The sequence below is a fragment of the Chelonia mydas genome, chromosome 7, assembly GCF_015237465.2.
Source record: "Chelonia mydas isolate rCheMyd1 chromosome 7, rCheMyd1.pri.v2, whole genome shotgun sequence".
Lineage (NCBI taxonomy): Eukaryota > Metazoa > Chordata > Testudines > Cheloniidae > Chelonia > Chelonia mydas.
This window is the reverse complement of record NC_057853.1, coordinates 121,914,343-121,934,671: the sequence shown is the minus strand read 5'-3', so window position 1 is coordinate 121,934,671 and position 20,329 is coordinate 121,914,343. Positions and strand designations below refer to the sequence as shown.

Below are 20,329 nucleotides of genomic sequence, written 5' to 3'. Positions count from 1 at the left end.
TGACTTCTGCACAGCAAACCGTCAAGCAAACCACAGTTCTCTTGGTCCAATTCCATCTGACAAGCAATCCAGCAACAAAGACACATCAGCACCACTACATAACTGTACACGTTCCAGGGAAAAAATATCAGCAAGCCACGTCAAACCACACAAGCAGAAACCAGGTATTTTTATCTAGGCATTTATGACCATGGTGTCTACTCCTAATTCATTAGTAAATCCTCAAAAAGCCCAGCCACATCATTTTGCCAAGAGAACATTCTCTCTCTTCACTAGGTAAATTATTTACCATGAAAGAAAATTAAAGTGACCAGTGAGGGAGAGCTAGTTAGAGGAAGGGAGATCATGGGAATAGACACTCCTGCAAGATTGCATTTCAGCTTTCACATGCATCCGCTACTCAACTGCTAAAAAGGTTTAATCAGGAATCCTATTTACTATGGAAAACAGATGGAGACTCCAAACCTTGATCCCTCTACCAGTAATTATTAACTTTACATTTTTATTTTCCCTCTGCATCTCTTTATTCTTGTTAATTTACATTTTACAACCATAGGTATGTAATTTGTGACACTTTAAGATACACACTAGAAACAACAGAATTACAACCCTTTTAAAGTTTTTCACAACAAAATTTATTAGAAGAATAGTGGTTTTGAAAAGTCTAGCATCCAGTGAAAACTACCATACACAACATTACAGCTGGGAATGTGTTTCCAAAATGACATGGTCAAATAATACAATGGAGCCATTAAATCTTACACATGCACAACAAGAGAATTAGCGCTTCTGACATACAATGCAAAAAAAATAAATGGACCACATGAATTAAAAATTTAAAAGTACTTATCACATACATTAAGACACAGCTTATTTAGTCCAGTCAAAAAATCAGAACTGCATTAAAAAAATTAATGTAGTGCAATCAAACCAAAAACCTTAATTTGTGATCATAAGTGCTCTACTACATAAAACGTTGATCATAGCAAGGAACAAAAGTTCAAATCACACAGTACAAAAAAATCTGTAAATAAATATAAACTACAGTACAAGAGAAATATTAAATTATACAATTCCGTCAAACTGTAAACAGTATATTGAAATGAGGTCCATAAGAGTAAAGGGGGGGTTCCTGTTTTTTTTCCCATGACACTTGAACTTCTAGAGGTCAGAGAGAAATGCCATTTTCCATACTCGTCAAAGACTATGGGTCACATAAATAGAAAGAGAACTCTTTTGGGATGTAAAGTATCAAATAATAAAGCAGAGGTGTTGCTGACTTGTGACTGCAGACAGATTACTAAAGGTTCAAAGAAGCAGATTTTTTCCTTAAAATTTCACACAAACCCCCCCCCCCCCCCCCGTGCAGATACAGCAGACAGGCCCATCACTACAGCTGTTAAGTGCCAACACATTCTGAATTAGTGCTCAGCATTAGAAAAGAGACACCTGTCAGGGGCTTAGTCTTTCCAATTATGTGATAGTGATTATACAGACTATTATAGACTTGGACCTCTGCTGATTATCTGACAGGTTTACATGCTTGTCATACAACACTGACTTTGGCAGAACAATTACTAATAAACTCAAAGCACTTCTGGCCCATTGGTTTCCATCACAGTGGCCAGTGCACAGAATTCTCTAAAGACATTGCATAACTAGAATGTAGAGGTCAGACACCCAAGGACCGGTGCTTGAATTTAGAAGTAGTTATCGTAAAAGAGAAGCAAGAGCCACATGAAGGAAATGCTTCCGTAGCATTTACGGAAGCAGCTGGGAATGTATTTTACTTTAGCTGCACTGGCTAGTAGTGACATTTTAAAATATATAAGTTTAAGATTACATATATAATATATATGTATATAATATATAGAGAGACATTTCTTACAATACATAGTTAACAGGAACCCCCATGCGATCTGCTCAGTAGTAACTGAATATACAGAATGCCACTATAAGTGTCTGAGGCACTGTGTGCTGGAGAGTAATATGCAGCTTTAAAATCCGTTTGGCTGAGTTATACCTGGATACCTGAACTGAGTTTTAAGTTGACATTCATCAAAGATGTGCTATCAGCACGTCAAAAGAAAAGCAAAACAAAATACAAGTCACTGCTAGGTTTAAGAATAGAGTACAAGTACCTGAATTGAGTGAGGATAGTGTGTAAACTGTCCCTGAGGGTTTTTAAACAGTGTGTACAAGCTGGATTCCTAAGAACATTAGTTTAACTTACAGTGCGGACTGATAAAATACCAATGTCTGACAATTTAACAAGTGGAGGTTAGAAAGAGTTATGAGCAAACACTCCAAACATATTTTATACATTTTTTAAAGCAGCAGTAAGCTGCTGTAAGCATACATCCCATCAGTACAAGCAACACATGGGAATCAGATAAAGGTTTCTATTTGCAAAAAGCCCATCACATATTAATAAGTAAAGAATAGTCACCTGCTAAATTAGAATGCACCTAATTACAGACTAGCAATTCAAGATTAGGTTTTTAATCAAATACTTTGCTATTACATACTAAAATTCCTTAAGCACACGAATGCTGGTATTCTAATCTAGTTAGTTTTTTTTAAATGTTCCCCCTTCATTTAAGAAATAGACCATTCCACAACTTAAACATTTAGATCCATTTTCAGTCCTCAGACGTAAAAAGCATGTCAGTGAGTTTATATTAAAAATTTACACGGTAAAAAGGCTTGAATTTCAGCCAAAAGATTCTAAACACTGCTCATTCCCTGAAGGTGTAAGGGAGAGAGAATCCCTACCCATTTTCCTAGTGATATATTTTTCAAACTGAACACTACACAATGATTTAAAATGATTTTTCGTTTTGGGAAATTTCCCTCCTCCCTCCCTGTTACCCCAGATTCCAAATCTCAAGCCCTGAAATGGTCTGTGGAAATGATTCATTAAAATATCAAGCATATACATTTAGAAGTTGCCTGAACATTATAAAATATTGTAGTATTATTCTTTAAAGCCAGATTAATATCTCAAGAGAACTTGTGATCTGACATGAAAAGTGGTTAATAATAATCCTAGATTGTAACATTTACAGTATCTAAGACTCTGAAGACCAGATAAATTAAGACTTTAGTATTAGAATGCAAAAAAGTGCTGAAGTATCCCTTTTCCGGTATTGTACTACAGGTCAGACAAGTGCTTTTATAATGACAGTAAAGTTTACTGTACTTGCTTCCACCAAGCATAAAAATATCACCTGCAAAACATTTGAGATGTAGCACCAAGTATTTGATAAACTGTATTAGTAACTCTAGTGCTGTCTTCATTATTTTAGGGTGGAGAAAATATCTAGATCTGATTTCATTTGGCTAGTGACCACAGAAAATTCTCTTCTGATGGATCTGTCTGTATCCTAACCCCAGCCACTATCATATTCACCCAGACAGACGTATCTGCAAATATATTATCTTAAGAATCTTGCTAAATTCTACTTACCCATTCAATAGGGACAAGTAAAATATATTTTTAGAAAGAATGAAATTTTCTGGGCAGAATTTTAAAAAATCCTTAATTGTAAAAAGGGTGGGGAAACAGATTTTGCAACTGGGCTAGGAAATTTTCATGAGGATACTATAAGGCTATTTTAAAATGAAGGTTTTCAGGACATTACCTGAGTAAGGGTATAATTTTGTAGGACATGAAATCCAAGACGGCTGTAATACTGGTACACAGATTTTGCCTAAGTCAAACCCCAAATCTGTGAAAGACAGATGTTGGAATGTATGCATGTAACTTCTTGTGGGGTTTTTTGCTATATGTGTAGTGTACCTGTGGATCATTTTTTGTGTCTACAATATTTCTGTTTAGCGATCATCAAGATATGATGAAAAATTCAATTATATATTACATACTTAAAGAGTAAATATAGTGATTACAATATATGCTAGTTCCAAATGAACTTGCAACTAACTAACAGTGCATATGTTTAAGCTTCTGCAGGATCTAATTTCGAGTTTTCAATACAATTCAAAAGCAGTGGAAACCTTAACAGTACCAAAACTAGTCACAGAAAGAGAAGTTGATAGATATAATTTGTATACTAGCATTAGTCAATATAATCTTATTTGGGGGGAAAAAAAAAGGTGGGTTTACTTAAACCAGCATAAATCTCATTGCTGAAATTTCTATTAAGGAAAACCTCAAGATATTCCTGACCCTCATAAAAATGTAGGCAACATACCAATGTTACCACTATGTTTTGGCAGAGAATTTAAAACAAAAATCATTTTGTGACAAATAAAGCTTTCTGTACAGTGTAATAAATTCTCCTTCATACAGTTTGGACTTGCAGCTAGTGTACATCATCTAAAAAAAAAAAAAAGACCTCTCCATGTTATAGTTCTGGTAACACTGCATTTTGGGTCAGACAAGGGAACTGCACAGCATTCCCTTCACTCACAGGCCACGTTCATCTACCATTCCTAAAACTCGGGGACAGCCAAGAAGAGAGACTTAATCCTAAAGAAACTGAACAGAAAGACTTGGGAATTTGCCTTCCACCTGACACCAGTATAACTATCCTTTTCAGTACAGTTTGAAAAACAATTTGATATGAACAAATAAGTTATTACGGCTTGTACAGAGTTTAGTAAACCCCAGGACTAGGGGGATCATTTTGCCAGTTATCTTCACAAAACCCTAATCAATTTGTTTAGGAAGCCAACCTACTCTTTTGCACTTCCCTGAAGGAAATATGTACAGACTCTTTTAAATGCAGGTCTGCCATGAAACACAGCACAAACCATAAGCGCTAGAACTAGGGGTTTTGGGGTGCTACCGCACCCCCTTGGCTTGAAGTAGTAAAATCAGCCCAAATACATGGTTTCCATGTTCAGCACCCCTACCATAAAAACTGTTCCAGGACCACTGGCACAAATCATTCTTTGTCTGCTCCTGAACAATCTCAATGTATATGTGCAGCTGCCTCTTGTGTGACAGGAGTGTCCTCAGGCATGCGACTCAGGAAAGAACCACAAACAAAAAGGTACGTAATAGTTACATCAAGACTGTGCAGCTGAATTAGTTCCCATGTAAGAGGCACCAATCATATACATTTATTAAGAATCATTTGTGTTCTGAGATGGGAAATATTAGGGCTGGACTTCAGGTCTAGTGCCAAGCAGCATGCGCCAGTCAAAGTTTGGGTCCTGGGGCCAGTGAGAAGTAAGAGCACATTTTTTGTGTTGCTATTTAGGAACTTCATCTGACTAATGCAGAAGTAGCAATGAGAGATTCTAAAGGAAGCTGTGATTTGAGCTTTTAATGGACTGCCTGGGGCTCTGAGGACTTTCTCTCTACACCAGAAAAAAAAAAAAAAAAAAAGCCCAAATACTACATGCCCCTACAATATATAATTGGAATGTTCCATTCTTTATAGCTGGAGTCAAGTGTAACAGCCACAATAAGAATGCCTACTACATTGTGGAATGAGGATCCAACTGGCTGAAAGTGAGGTAATAATTTGTAATAGGTCACTAGAGTTCTAAGAAAGCACTTTTACATTTTACAGGTCCAAATAAAAAACGGATACATTTCATACATGTCAGGCTTGCTCACCAGAACTGTACGATAATTAACTCCACACCAGGACCCCTACCACATCTTCATTATATGCTGCAGCAAAGATTTACCAAGCAACATCTAAACTTCAGTACAATATGAAAATTGATTCTTAAAACTTTATACACACAAAATATAACATTACTTTTCTAGGATGGGAATAGGGAGAGGGATTCTCCTTCATGATAGTTGGACTGAAAAACTAGTTTTCAGAGACTGCCACAAATATGATTCACAGTTTCTTGCTGTCATCAGCCTCTTTCAGCTAAGTGAAAACTACATCATCAGTGTGCTATACAACAATACTCTGAATCCAATGACTATATCTGATGGATACCCTTGGGAACAAGAGAAAACTAGTGACTGAAAATACCTGAAAGGCCACCTCCTACAGACTCCTTGATTTTCACAGGGTAGCAATTTGTCTGTGTTCCGTTATCATTGTGCTCCCACAAAAGCACCAGGAGGAACAAGGTCTAAGCCCTATCTCCTGTCCAACTGATCCAAACAAAATAAGCATCCACTTATCAGAAATAACATGAGAAACAAAGCCTTTGTTATAAAGACAGCAGTGAACCACATCTTCCCATACCAAATATGGTCAACTGGGAATTCTGGCCATGCAAACTGCTAGTCAGCAGAAAATTAAGCATGCTAATGGACAAACATTAATTCCAATTATATATTTAAAATGATCCCAAATACTACGAAGATAGCTACACTGAAAGCGCCTGTAAAGAATATGTAGTGAAAGAAAGAAATCAAACATCAGTGGGTCACTGCAGCTCTAGAGCGATACCAGTCATGTGATCAATAACCTCAGAGAAAATATGCTAGATGGGACTTTGAAACAAAATTTAACATTAAAAGGTGCACCTGAATATTACAGACTAAATTTACAAAACCTACAATAAGGTAAAATATATATCTTTTGAATATTCAGCAGCTTTTTTTTTTAATTGTTTTTATTTTTTGAGAGGCTCATGAAATTTTAAAAGGGACCACTAACTAATCTCAACCATGCTTCACAAAACAATAATGGCTATTTTATATTGCAGTTACCAACGTAATGCAATTAGTGCTTAAAAATAATCTACACTTTTTTTTTCCTTTTTTCTTTTTAAAACAGAGACCTTTGGAGGAAATATGGTTGTTCAAAAGCTTCTCAGAAAAGAAAGATTACCTGAATATTAAATGATCACAGATCTCAAGTGTAATGTTTAAAAGCTTCGCAGACATTGAATATTACAATCTTCAGGTCTCAGGACATTTAATCTGAGAAAGATAAGCGTTTGGTTTGTTTTTTAAAATTCACTTTCTAACCAAAGCAAATAATAAGAATACTTCACTTTTCACTATCTATTTACAATTCTTAGCCTACAGTCTGAACTGATGCAAGACAAGTTCTCTTTTTAAACTGCAGCATTCAAGGGTAGGCACACCATTCTGCTGCACGATTGTCATCCACTTAAACAGACACACACAAAATATTGAGGTGAGTAAATGAGCACTCCACGTGCACTGCAATAAAACTCAACTCATACACCACTTAAATAAAGACAACCGCAAAAGGTTAAACCTCTCTGAACAGTAAAACTCTATGCAAGTGTAACATTTTTAGCTTGCAGCAAACCTTCCACTATACCTCCAACAGCAGATGAAATCACACATTTAACAGTGCACTTTTATTGCAATCCACAGATAAACTGGACTATATTGCAGAGTTTATATACTGCTACTGAGCTTAAAACTGCTTAAAATGGTGTGATGGCAGCTAGATCTCTAAGAGGAACCAGACTTTTGAGTGTTGACATTAAGTAAAAAACAAAAACAAAGCATAGCTGGGACAAAAGCCCAGTCCATCTCAAGAATGAGCAGTGCATATTTAAAATGACAGCAATGGTGTGCCTAACCTTTGAACATAATAGGTTGCTGGAAAAAAAAAATATATATAAACAAAAGAAGGCTAATTGAATTAACTGCTCCAGAATTCATTCAGTAGCCCTGAGGCTACGGAGGCCATCTTCTCATGAACTTTCAGTATCCACTTTGAATCACTAACAGTGCTTAATGCTCTCTCACACACAAATTCCAACACTTCTTTTGGTTGTGCAACTGGGGAAATGGTGGTCCTACAAACCTTTTGCACAAGTTTAAATTAAGACTAAAGTGTTTCCACCTGAAGAACCAGCAATTCTGATTTGATCAAATTGTAATTAAGTCCAGTGAGCTTCATCTGGTGACTGATCACTCCAGCAGAAACTATCAAAGACAAGAGTATTGTACAAAACGTATCTTGAAAGTATATAATGATAAAAATATTATCATAATAAAAACGATTGGACTTGTGGTTTATGGAGTGTTTATATGAGGTTTAACTGCTAACACTAGTGTGTGCTAAACCACTATCAAATCAACACCAGGTAAAAGTAAAACAAAGAAATGCAGGATATATGAGAACATTTCCTGCTACTGGCAACTGTAGTATTTAAAAAGGAAACACCCATTGGGTGTTCAACCCTGACAGCATTACAGCTAGATATGATGTGGAGCCGAAATCAGATCAGGCTACCTGTGTGTTTTTATTTCTTCCCTGAACATTAACACAGATCCTTCATTAATGTGGATATTTGGGCAGACTAGAGAGGTTGTAAAGTTTATGAGATCACTGTTTTGTTTTATGCAAGATCACAGTAATTTGTTACGCGTACCCCCACTCCCCAGTTCAGAGTCATTTAACCAAGTTGTTGGAACCGCAGTTTAGTAAACTCAGAATCAAGTCTGTAAAAAGTGACAGGTTACAAAGAACCATAGTTTTGTTAAAATGAGGCATACCCCAATACATCATTTAGTGTACCCTGACTGCTCCTGACTAAAAGGAGCTTGTCTTCCGTGAGATAAGGCTACATCCTCAAACAGGTGAGTCTAAATCTCACCTTTATAAAATATCAAACAAAACAACAGCGAAGGTAGTGTTACAAAGTAGTTAACCAAAGTATTCCGAAGGTAGTGTATGTAAGTTTCTCCACCCCTCCCCTCTGGGTGAGCACTAAGCAGACTGCTAATGGTAAATTAATTTAGAAAGAAAATGGCAGAAGCCTAATTAGACCCAATTGATTACCCATCTCCAAGTTCAAAAGATTTGCCATTCCTAAGGAGCTTGTGTTACCTTAATCTTTCAATCAACTGGATCCAAGAAGGGGAAAAAAAAGAGTTCTGAAGAATTTGTGAAGCTTTTCAAATTATTATAAAAAATAGTTTGATTCTCATTCAAGAATGTCTGGCATTAGAGAGAATCAGTTTCACAAAGTGGACTTGGTTTTGAAAGGCAAATATGAAAAGAAAAAAGAAAAAGTACAGGCTCCAGAGGCAAGGAGTCTACTTCCACTTGTCTGCATTCTTTGTGAGGTAACTCAATTCTCCATAGAACAATAGAGAAACATGCAAAAGGCCAAAAAAAAAAAAAAAAAAAAAAAGGATCTGAGCCATAACGGGCCCAAAAAGTTACAAATACGCAACATTCAGAGCACACCTTTCACCTGTGCCCACACGAGTCTATGCTAAACTGCAAAGAAGCAAGTGTCACAGTAAACAGAGGGGAGTCAGGTGCACTCAGCAGTAGCTGACACAATGCAGTAGTGCTCACCCAGTCTGGAAAGTAATTGGCACTCTACAACATCCCTACTCATCTTTTGATTCATTCGCACTTTGTGCTGTCTCTCCCTGGGGATCTAATTCCATCTTTATTGAAACATCCTGCCCCTCCGACCTCATTAATTTCATTTTTTTCTTTGGAGGGTTTTTCAAAGTGCCCAGCCTCTCTTTAACTTTGTACTCCAGTGTACTGTGGGGAATCCCATAAATACTCTGAGCTTTGGAAACACTCATTTTCCCACTCATAACCACAGAGATTGCTTCCTCCAGTATCTCGCTGTTGTACTGTCTGTATCTCCCTCTTTTCTTCCTAGGTTGCTTGGAGCCAGGATCTCCCTCTTGATCAGAGGTGGGATACGGCTGTCCAGAGGTAGACTGCTCAGCATCTGAGCCCCAGGAATCTGGTCCAGCATCCAGCAAACTTCTCCTGTTTTGTTTTGGAAGGATAGCCCTTAACTTTTTACTAAGCGCGCTCTCCGTTTGTGAACCCATTACCAAAGAGCTATAGCTGTACTGGTCACCAGTGCGTGACTCCCATGAAAGGTCCATGCCTCGAACTTGTGGTATCTTTAAATCCACAGGAGATGAATGGCTCACATCCTTTTTCCCATCCTGTTTAGTATGAAGTGCCATTTTTTGAAAGGCAGAGTTTTCTGTAAGAAAAGGAAGGTCACTGATGTTGCTGAGTGCACCATTTCCCCTGAATTTCATGCGGCTGAAATTGAATTCATAGTGTGGTTTTGCCCAAGAAGCCTCCCTGGATAATATTAAGTGCTGTCCATGATTCTGCAGTCCAGATGGCCCATGGCTGGCAGCTGTAGAAAACTGGTTTCTGCTCAGCAGTTCTTCGCTAATCTGTAGTGATCGAGCGAGTGGAACTTTAAGAGATGTGGAGTGGCCATAAGCTTCCCTGGTTCCATCTTGAAAGCTTCTTGGAGGTACCCCATCACCACTCCGAAGTCCCTCTGGATGGTGCTGGCTGGGTCTCCCAGGTCGCCTAATTGGATGGAAGGAAACTGATGTGAGCAGGACTTGCACAGGTAGGGAGGGATGGGTGAGGGGGCCACTCCTTTATTAGAAGGCCTTGCTTGGGTAACATCACTTTTTGTGTTATTTATTTTTTTCTCTATTTTTTTTCTCTATTTTTTTTTTTTTAAAGTCTCAGCATCAGTCAGTTTTAAAACTTGTTCGCAAAAAAAGAGAAGCTTTTTGGGCAAAGAAAAATGAAAGCTGCTGCCTGGTCTCTGGTTGGGTTCACAAATTCTCGGAGTAGAAAAGGCTTCGCGCGCAAGCGTCTGAAAATAGCACCTTAATTATAAATTACAAAGTAATAGTCAGTCTTCATAGTTCTATACACGACTGTGTTACTATTGTGACGTTACCACTAAACAAGTACAGTAATAAAAGAGTGATACAAAAGTGATACCAAATACAACATATTCAACCCACAAAAACTACAGCCACCTGCAGTATCTACACATTGAAGGAAACCTTGGAAGCTGTTTGCTTACACCATATGCAAGCAAGAGTAGCTGCTCAATGTAAAAATGCTTAGCAGAACTCCAAGGAATTTGCTTAACTTGCATTCAACACTAAATGTAAGAACTGTGATGTTGCAGATCACAAAGAAAAACACTACATTACACCAGACTTACCACACTGCTTCCTTTTAAATACAACTAGCTGCATAAATACATGTTCCTGATTCTCTGATACACATCAAAGCTAGAAGAAATGGTCTTTTCTTACCTCCAGAACAGTTATTCAGGTTCAAGCTCTACAAATTTTAGTTCAGATCAGGGGTTAGTAACAGGAAAATCAGTGTTTTTTAAATATAAAAGTGTTAATTTAGAATATCAACTCAAAACATTCATTTTCGTTTTTAAATGCTTTTTTCAAAGAGCATTCCTGTAGCAAGGAATGCTTATTTAAGGTCATTTTTAGAATACTGTATACCAAATTATACTGGTCCACAATAAAGTAGCTAAACAAACACAGAAACCCTAAAACCTTTCCATATTCAAGGCAGATATTAGTTGAAAGAAGAAACTGCAAAAGCACGTCAGGAGGAAGCAATTACGTTTTGAAGCTCTGGGATATTAACGTGGTGTGAAGCCATCCAGGTTCAGAGCAAGAATGGCTTATTCAAGGATAGGAAATTCTATAGAAAAGCTGCACTAATTAATATTTTTGCATTTTAGATTGTTCTTATTCTAAGTATCTCTTATGTTATTCCCTTTTTGCAGACATTTGCAATCCACATGATGCTTAAAAGGTATACTGCTAATCTCCCTCCAGAATCTGACATGCCTTAAAAATTATGATCTGGTAACAAGAGTCCACGTGGATTCTGAATAAAATCCATCACTCCCAAAGAACTGAAGAAGATACAGCTACTATTTCTGATGGCCCTTCAGATAAACAATGTGTGTTCCCTGCTGGCTCTGTAGCAATGAACTAGTAAACCACCCTAAGGGTGCCCAAATGTTTCCCGAAGTTAAGATAGCATTGGCAGCTTGCTAAGGAGACAGCTAATTTGCATTAAACAGAGCAGACTGCAGTCACCCTCATTTGCAACACAAACGTGCAGGAAACTATAGGTGTCAGTATGCAATGCTTCTTGATTCCAACAGCTCTGATCAGGACATAGCATGGGATGCTGGGGCCTGTAGACTCCACATGCTGTATTCTGGCTACCCTTTGACACGCAAACAAGGAAGCAGGCGGTCAGAGCCATGTTGGCTTCTGATGCCTTCAGAGTAGGAGAACAGAGATTGACAGAATCTTTTCTGAACTGAAACAGACGAGTTGCTGGGAAAGATTTATTTTAGAGTTAGAAAAAAGTTTAAAACTACTGACGTGGTAAATGGGGAACTATCCAAGCAAGAACTTGAGATTATTCCTTTTAATACCTAGTAATAAATCTTGAAGAGGAAACACTGTAAATGCAACCTTCATTGAAAGATACAGGTTAGGAGGTTAGTCACGTAAATGGCTGCCAGTACTAGTTTTTTTAGTAATTAAAAATCCAGCAACTTTCATAAAGCTAAATCCAACAATTAAGTATTCTTTAGGCAAACTGGCTAAAATACTTATTTCTATATTCCACTATGTAAGTGTTCTTTGCTCACGGCAAGTTCACAAGGCAAAATCCCATTGTCAACACCCTGAATCCCTTTGACTCCCAGCCTACCACCTAGTGCAAGTGCCTGGTTCCTGTCTGAGCATCCAGGGTCACTAGACATACACAGCCATAATCATGAGAAATTTGGAGTTTAAAACTAGATTTGCTGATAGAATGTTCTCTGGTCCCTGGAACTAATTTATGCAGGAGTGCTGTTTAAACTGACTTTCTGTATGTCCTCATTTAAGCTGCGCTAATGCTAGCAGTGCTGTAGCCCTGTTTCGTCTCAGGATATTAGAGAGATCAGGGGGGTGAGGTAATAGCTTTTATTGACAAACTTCTGTTGGGGAAAGAGACACGCTCAGCTTTTGAGCTACGCACAGCTCTTCTTCAGGTCTGAGAAAGACACTCAGAGTGTCACAGCTAAATAAAAGGCAGAAGAGATTGTTTAGCATAAAGTAGTTAACACATTCTAAGAGACCATTTAAGGTGAAGTGGCCCATTAAACAATTTAAATCCATACTTCATGGGGACCACTCCCTAGGAGAAATCTTTCCCAGATCCCCTCTTCTGGCCTTCAAGCAATGCCCCCAACCTCGCCAAAGGAATGATCATCATCAGAAGCAAGCTCCTCACAGACCAGGAAACACCAACTTCAAAGCAGCACCAGACCCTGCCAGAACAGATGAAACACTTGCAGACATATCTCCACTGCTTTTATGATCAATACCCCCAACAACAACTGTGTGCATAAAACTAGACAATTACTATGCTGCTTTCCAATGAAATCACACTGAAAAATTATTAAAACAGAAACACCCTATCACCTGTGGGCGAACACTTTTCACAAAACTATCACTCCATAACTGACCTTTCAGTCCTCATCCTCAGAGGAAACCTACACTACACCTTCAAAAGATGAGCTTGGGAGCTTAAATTTATAACTTTGTTAGACACGAAAAACCATGGTTTTAATAAAGACACTGTAACCCACTAACCCCACTTTAACCCCACTGCAGAGGAGTTAACGCTTCACCTTGAATGGTCTCGTAGAATATGTGTTAACTACTTACGCTAAACAATCTGTTCCATCTTGTATTTAGCTGCCACTCTCTGAGTATTTTTCCCAGACCTGAAGAAAAGCTGAGTAACTCAAAAGCAAGTCTCTTTCACCAACAGAAGCTTGTCCAATAAAAGTTATTATCTCACCCACCTTGTCTCTCTCTTACTATAAGGCAGTTACAAATTACCTCTCCATAACATGTATCGACCATAACTAACGACCCACAATTTATGTCTTCTGAACTGCTAAATATTTTTAGTGCTGTGACAGCAATTTGTGCTAGAAGAAAGTACCCCCCTCCCAAAATGTAGTAAGTCCTGTCTAATAAAGTCTAGTTCAGTTTCATTCACTATCCAAAAAACTTTTACCCCAAAAATAAATTTTCCAGATTGTTGTGTTAAAAGCTCCAATCCCTAAATTATACTGCAAAAAAGCAGAGTCTTCATAGCTTAAGGGGAGACTGAGTTTGCACCTACACTCACACTGCTAGCCACTGAACCCAACAAGAAGGTGAGGGGAAATCTTTGGTCAGATATTAAATTGGCCAAAAGAACCAGCAGTACTGAATTCTAAAATTTAATCTTTTTTAAAAAAACCTGTCCTGGTTTACAATCAGCTTTTATTTGGCAGGTGAGAAGAAGGTATTTTTTGCAAAAGGCCCATAATAAAACTCGTTACTCCAAAAGGTTAAAACCAAAATTAATCGCTAGCAGTTACCAGGAGGCAACTGGTATAAATTTATGCTAAATCAAATAAAATCAATTATTTTAAAAAATGGTAGTAAGTTGTTTTCCCTTACCCATTCCCTGCAGTACTGGAGCTGGCTGGAGAATGGCTCAGAGAGGTGCTGCTGGCACAAGGACTTTTCTTAGTGGACAGATCAAGCACTCCGTCTGCAGAGACATAAGAATCACTTGAGGAGAAAAAGAAACAGGAGCAAGCTGTGATTTCTCTTAGGTAAAATAAACATGCTAGGGGACTAGATGGTACAGTGGCTTAACACACAGGCTTTTCATCACTGGAGAGTCGGAGTCACTTCGCATCCGATGAAGTGATCTGTAGCTCACGAAAGCTTATGCTCTAATAAATTTGTTAGTCTCTAAGGTGCCACAAGTCCTCCTTTTCTTTTTTCCCAATTCAGTTACACATGATGGCTTCCTTTTAGTCCTCATTGCAGTCACTATATAGACTGGCAGAGTTTGGCAGAATTGACTTCTCTTTGCTAGGAGAGGAAAAGGACTAGAGCACCAGGTAATGTTAAGAGTTAGCTGCATACTGCAGCATCACTAAACACAAAAGGTTCCAAAATCAAAAATAAGACTCCCAAAAAATCATGAGATTGGCATTAAAATAAGGGTTAAAAATTATTTGCTTTTTGGGCTGACTCTGGATTTCTGGGCCCATGGGATAATTTCAGGTTGGAAATTCAATCTCAAATGAACACCCAGAAATGCAAGGTCCCTGTGCAACTGCTCCCTGTGCAACTTTCCCTTTCTCTCCTACTCCATGATGAAGTGTCCCAGTGGGGAAGCTGTCAACCTTTCCTCTCCATCCTGTCACTCTTCTGCCTCACTCCACATGCTCCATGGCCCAGAACAGTTTCCTGCTACAACCACATTCTTCTTCCTTTACACTCCCATGCCTCCCTCCATATTCTCGTCCCTCCCACTTCAATCTCCCTCTCTGTTCCCCACTTCACATACACATTTCCTAACATTAAAAAGTTTCCTGACCAGTTTCCAGACCACAGAGAATGGGGAAGCCATCTTTGCTAGGGAAAGCCTGACCTCAATCCCACTGGAAACAATGGGAGACAATGGCCATTTGTAATAAAAACAACTTTTCTCTGAGACAAGCCCAGATGCCTGAGATTACTGGCAACTCTGAAACACGAGGCTTATGGGTAAAGCAAAGAGGAGAGTTACCACAGCTACTTGCCAATGCTATGTCTAGCTTGAATAAATACCATCAATTCTTAAGTTCATGATGAAATATATTAAAATGCAGGGAAGGTCTCAGGTTGTCTCAAACTGCCCATGTGACATTTATTTATTTATTTCCCAAAATCCCCCCCCTTCAGCACATTGTTCTATACACTGTTTGGAAATGTAGCATAATCCAAATTTAAGTAAACAGGCTTCTAGTTTTGCATGTAGCAATACCCAGACACAATGTGTTTACAGAAATACAACAACATAGTGAAACAGCATTCCCTTCTCAAGCAAATATACTAAGGGCTGGTCTACACCAGGAATTTACATCGGCATAACTGCGTTTCTCAGGGCTGTGAAAAATCCCCCACCTCTCACCCCCCCAAAAGATGTAGCTATACTGACCTATCCCCCAGCGTAGACACTGCTAGGTCGATGGAAGAATTCTTAGAATACCACCTCTCAGGGAAGTGGATTACCAGCAATAACAGAAGAACCCCTCCCATTGGTGTAAGCAGTGTCTACATTGAAGTGCTACAACACTGCAGCTGCACCATTATAGTGTTTTAAGTGTAGTCATACCCTAAGGAGCATGACTGCTTCAAAGGAAGCCACATCCATCTCTCCTCTGCCAGGAGGGTCACCATGACATGAGGAGCCTTTGAGGGTGAGGGGGATCCTTCAGAGTGTTTTCCTTCCTTATCCACAGGGGGATAGCTATGAATAATCTAATTTTCCCCAACACTCCTTCAAAACAAAGATATACCAAAATGGCACCACTGGAACTGCTCCAAGAGAGTCTCTTAAATACATCAGTACAACAGGGGTTTTTGCCACATTCATTATCTGTCATATATCAATGTAAACTATAATACATACTTAAATGGATTAATCACGTAACTGCAAATAATTATGGAATTATGACATGCATGCACAGAGTAAAAGTGTTATGAACATTCATTAATTCACTTGAAGTTTTTCTATATCTTGACAGATAAAAACAACAACAAAAGCAGTTCATCCATTTTCTGAACAACCTATCAATAAATACTTTGTTTTTCAGCACACATTTCTGCAATTAAAGGAGCTAAGACAAAAACCCTCTGTAGTGGTCTTTTAGGAGAGGGACTAGGAGAAAAACGGACCTTGTAATGACCTGAATACTTGAACTCATTTCTTTATAATTTTGCAAGAAGATCCATTCACATGACTGAGATTTTTATACCAAATTTAGCCCAGAACAAATTTCTGTTGGTTGAGTTATAACCTTATAAGCTTTACAATGTACTGGCACTACCACGATCTTCATTACAGCGGCTCTCTGCTGCCATATTTAACTTAAGAAGTGACATGACCATTTACAGTAAGTGACATTAATGGTATTTGTTCATGACACTGTTTCCAGGATGTGTTTCGTTTTGTTTTTTGTAACCACACAGAATTAACCTTCTTACCAAAACCTCCATAAATGTGTCTCTCACAATGAATATTAGAAAGATGTCTGCAGTACCCAAAATTAATTGTACATAAAAATAGTTAAAAGCTTTAAACATGAATCCTTTTTAGCAGGTGTACTTAAAGGCAGTGATTTTCAAAATAACCTTTCCCAATACGGGGTACACAGGCCTACCCTATTTTTCATGCGATCACTTCAGACACCTTTTATTAACACATTCTCATGAAGTTCAAAGGGTTAATCTGAATCATATCAGTCCTGTTAAAAGCTCCTCTGCGTTTGACACAATGATCCCCTCTATTCAATACAGTTTCAGGGAAGAAGAGACAAAATGTTCACATATTACAATGGTGTTCGGAGAATTTGTTCTTTAAAAGCAGTTTGACAGAAAGCAAGGTTATCCATTTAACACAAGCTCTGCAGCGCTGCACTATAGAAGATATTCAGTCTGTACTCTGCAAAGTATTTTTTATGTATGAAAATAAACTTCTGCTAAATACATAAACAAGGAAACCATTGTATAATTTAGGGATTCCATTTTTTTATCCTGCATTCACCAAGCAATGTGCCAAATAACAACTAGCATTTCAAAAAAATACAGCTTCTAATCCAAGCCAAACACGATTCAGGACTACTGTTCTGACCAAATAACATAAGATAACATTATACATAAAGCTTCCTAACTCTCTGATCTTGCCTTATCAGCAGGTACATAAACAAACACACTACACATGTTCATAGCATAGCTCTCCTTAGAACAGTACCCTTGTTGTTAGAGACAGTTTGGAGCCTTGTCAACCCCTCTCCTCCTCTTGCATTAAAGGCACATATATTTTTATAGCCTCCAATTTTTCAGCAACTTCCTTCTCCCACCCCATCATATCCAATCAGTCACAACATTATACACTGCATTATGGGGTCTACAACTTTGCCATTCTGTGTTTCATTTAACAGTTTACACTTCTAATTCTTCCCTGCTTTGTGCCGACAATGCCTCTAGCATATTGGAACTGAATGCAAGATACTTTTGGTAATAGTCATACCTTGTTCACTAGGTTCTGACTGAGACTTTCTGACAGTAAGGTCCAGAGGCGAGTCTTGGTCAGCCATGAGAAGTTTGCTGAGCACAGGGTTCTGAGCAGTTGCAGCCGTGGGAGAGGAGGCGACCAGAGATGCTTTCAGCAGGCTTTGGTTCTTTGTGCTATTGGGCTGGCTGGAGTCCTGAGTAGAGCTATTTTTTGAGGTATATTCAGCAGCAAACTGTCGGATCATTCGCTGCATGATCTCCCGGGCCACTAGGGGAATATTGGGGTCAGAGACCCCAGGACTGTCTGTAAACAGAGATTTTTTTTTTTAAAAGGAAGAATTTTACAAGTGTAACTTTGAAATCAAAATATTACATTTCACTCTCTAGATTTTCTTAAAGATGCAATACTTCCTTCAAGGAGACGCAACTTATTCTTAAGATACCTAAATAACGAAATGTTGCTATTTATAACATAGATCCTCAATATAACAATATTCCTACAAGATTTAAGTAATATTTCCTAAACTTTTTTTCCCAATAAGTATATCCCAAATGGATTTTTGAGAGGGGCTGGGGGTGGAAGGAGAACCAGAATCATGAAGGAAAATGTACAGTAACTATTTTAAACTGAAGTTTTTTACAAAAACCAGAACAGGTTTACAGTGGAAGAGTGGAGTAACTTACCTGCAGTAAGTTACCTGGAGTATGTTAGAATATAGATATTCAGGCCTGCCTGTAAAGGCCTATACTTTAAGAATTTAGGTGTATTTTTATCACTTAGCTAGTTACAGGGGTATAAAAACAAAGAATCAAAATCAAAGTCCACCTTTGTATGGGCCTTCTCTCACTTGGATAGCCTGAGGCTTGTTCTTAGGCTAAGGCCTTTGGCTAAGCAGAGGCAGCCATAAACTGGAAAGCCTATGGTCACATCCTCACATTCCAAACCAGTCACATTGAAATAAGGTGGTGCTGGGCTGTTAGGAAAATGATCCTGTCCTGATAATGCCCATCACCACAAGATAAACAGATCTTAGGATGGTTTAAGAAAACCCAGTTTGAAAGCATCCTGTCTGGCAGGAAATCACTTATCAATGGTTGTGAAACCCTCATTTTTGTATGTTTTATCTTTATAGCCCCCACTGTTCTATTGTTAATCTGTCTGGTTCTCTAATTGTTTCTGTCTGCTGTACAATTAATTTTGCTAGGTGTAAGTTAATTAGGGTAGTGGGATATAATTGGTTAGAGAATTATGTTACAATATGTTAGGATTGGTTAGTTAAATTTCAGTAAAATGACTGGTTAAGGTATAGCTGAAAATATTACTATATAAACTGGGGTCAAACAGGAAGTGGGGAGAAGGGAAATCGGAATTATATTTGCGAGGGGGGGGAATGGGAACAAGGAATAGGGACACAGGCAACGCTCTGCGGCGTCAGAGCTGGGAAGGGGGACACGGGGTAAATGCTCTGCAGCATCAGAGCTGGGAAGGGAACCCTGGGGAACAGACCCTATCGGTGTATAGAGATAAGCCCAACTGGTGCGAAGGGCTTTGGAATATGTTTGCTTGGAAACTAACCCCAGTAAACATTGCATTGTTTGCACTTCGGACTTCTGGTCTTCTGCTTTCTGTCTACATGACAAGAACCAGGGGAGAGGGTGAAGGGAAAGCCCTCTAACAGAGTAACTTTTCCAAAAGCACAGTGGTACCCAATAAATATCCCCATGAGTGGGGCCTTACTTCTCTGACCCACAGACTCCAAAGTAATTCCATCTAAAAAGCCAGGAGAAGTTCTAGGAATCCTTTCCATCCCTTCCAACAAGGTCACTGCAGCATGAAGTTCATTACTGAGTGAAGTCCTCTAATATGAAAGGTGCTGAATAAAAACAAAACACTATTTTTAAAATAGGTGCCTCGCAACTAATGAGGAATGTGATATGGGGAAAATAGGGAATAAATTGTATTTATATTAAAAACATTCGTGTTTGTACAGGGCGTATCACAACAAAGCCCCAATTCTGTCTGGGGGTTTGGGGACTAGTTTAATACAAATACATTTTAAAATATTATTACTGTATCAGATTAGTCATGCTTTGTGGACAGGCAGCAGATCCAGAACCACTGCATCAGAGAAACTAAGAAGTCCTGCTACACAGCTCGCAGGTGTTTAATTTGGCCACAAAACAAGTACTCCTGGTGATTTTTGAAGCTTTTAAGACTCAATTTTCATTATATTATCGTATGTAATATTATTGTATGTATATTATCATATGTAATATTCAGATAAGTCTGTGCAATAAAAAAACAAGTTTTTAAAACTTCAAAAAGGACTACTTGTAGCCAATGTCATGAAACTTCAAATGGAGCAAAAACAAAACAGTAAGTGATTATTTACCCTTAATAGCTGCAATCTGTTTTAGTTGTCTCCCTAGGTTAAAATGGTTTTGTTCTAGAGAAAAAGGAGAGGGGGAATAATATTATGT

The 20,329-nt window shown here is 38.3% G+C and overlaps 1 protein-coding gene across 1 annotated transcript in view; it reads right to left on the bottom strand.

The window, feature by feature from the left end:
* Positions 1–611: 611 nt before the first annotated feature.
* Positions 612–20,329, bottom strand: part of LCOR (ligand dependent nuclear receptor corepressor) — an 84,891-nt gene continuing 65,173 nt past the window's right edge. The window contains exons 5-7 of the mRNA XM_037903452.2: positions 17,865–18,152; positions 14,234–14,327; positions 612–10,244 (exon numbers count right to left, since the gene is read on the bottom strand). Of these exons, the coding sequence (XP_037759380.1) occupies positions 9,275–10,244; positions 14,234–14,327; positions 17,865–18,152 (1,352 nt within the window). The 3' untranslated portion in view covers positions 612–9,274. The remainder of the gene's footprint in view (positions 10,245–14,233; positions 14,328–17,864; positions 18,153–20,329) is intronic.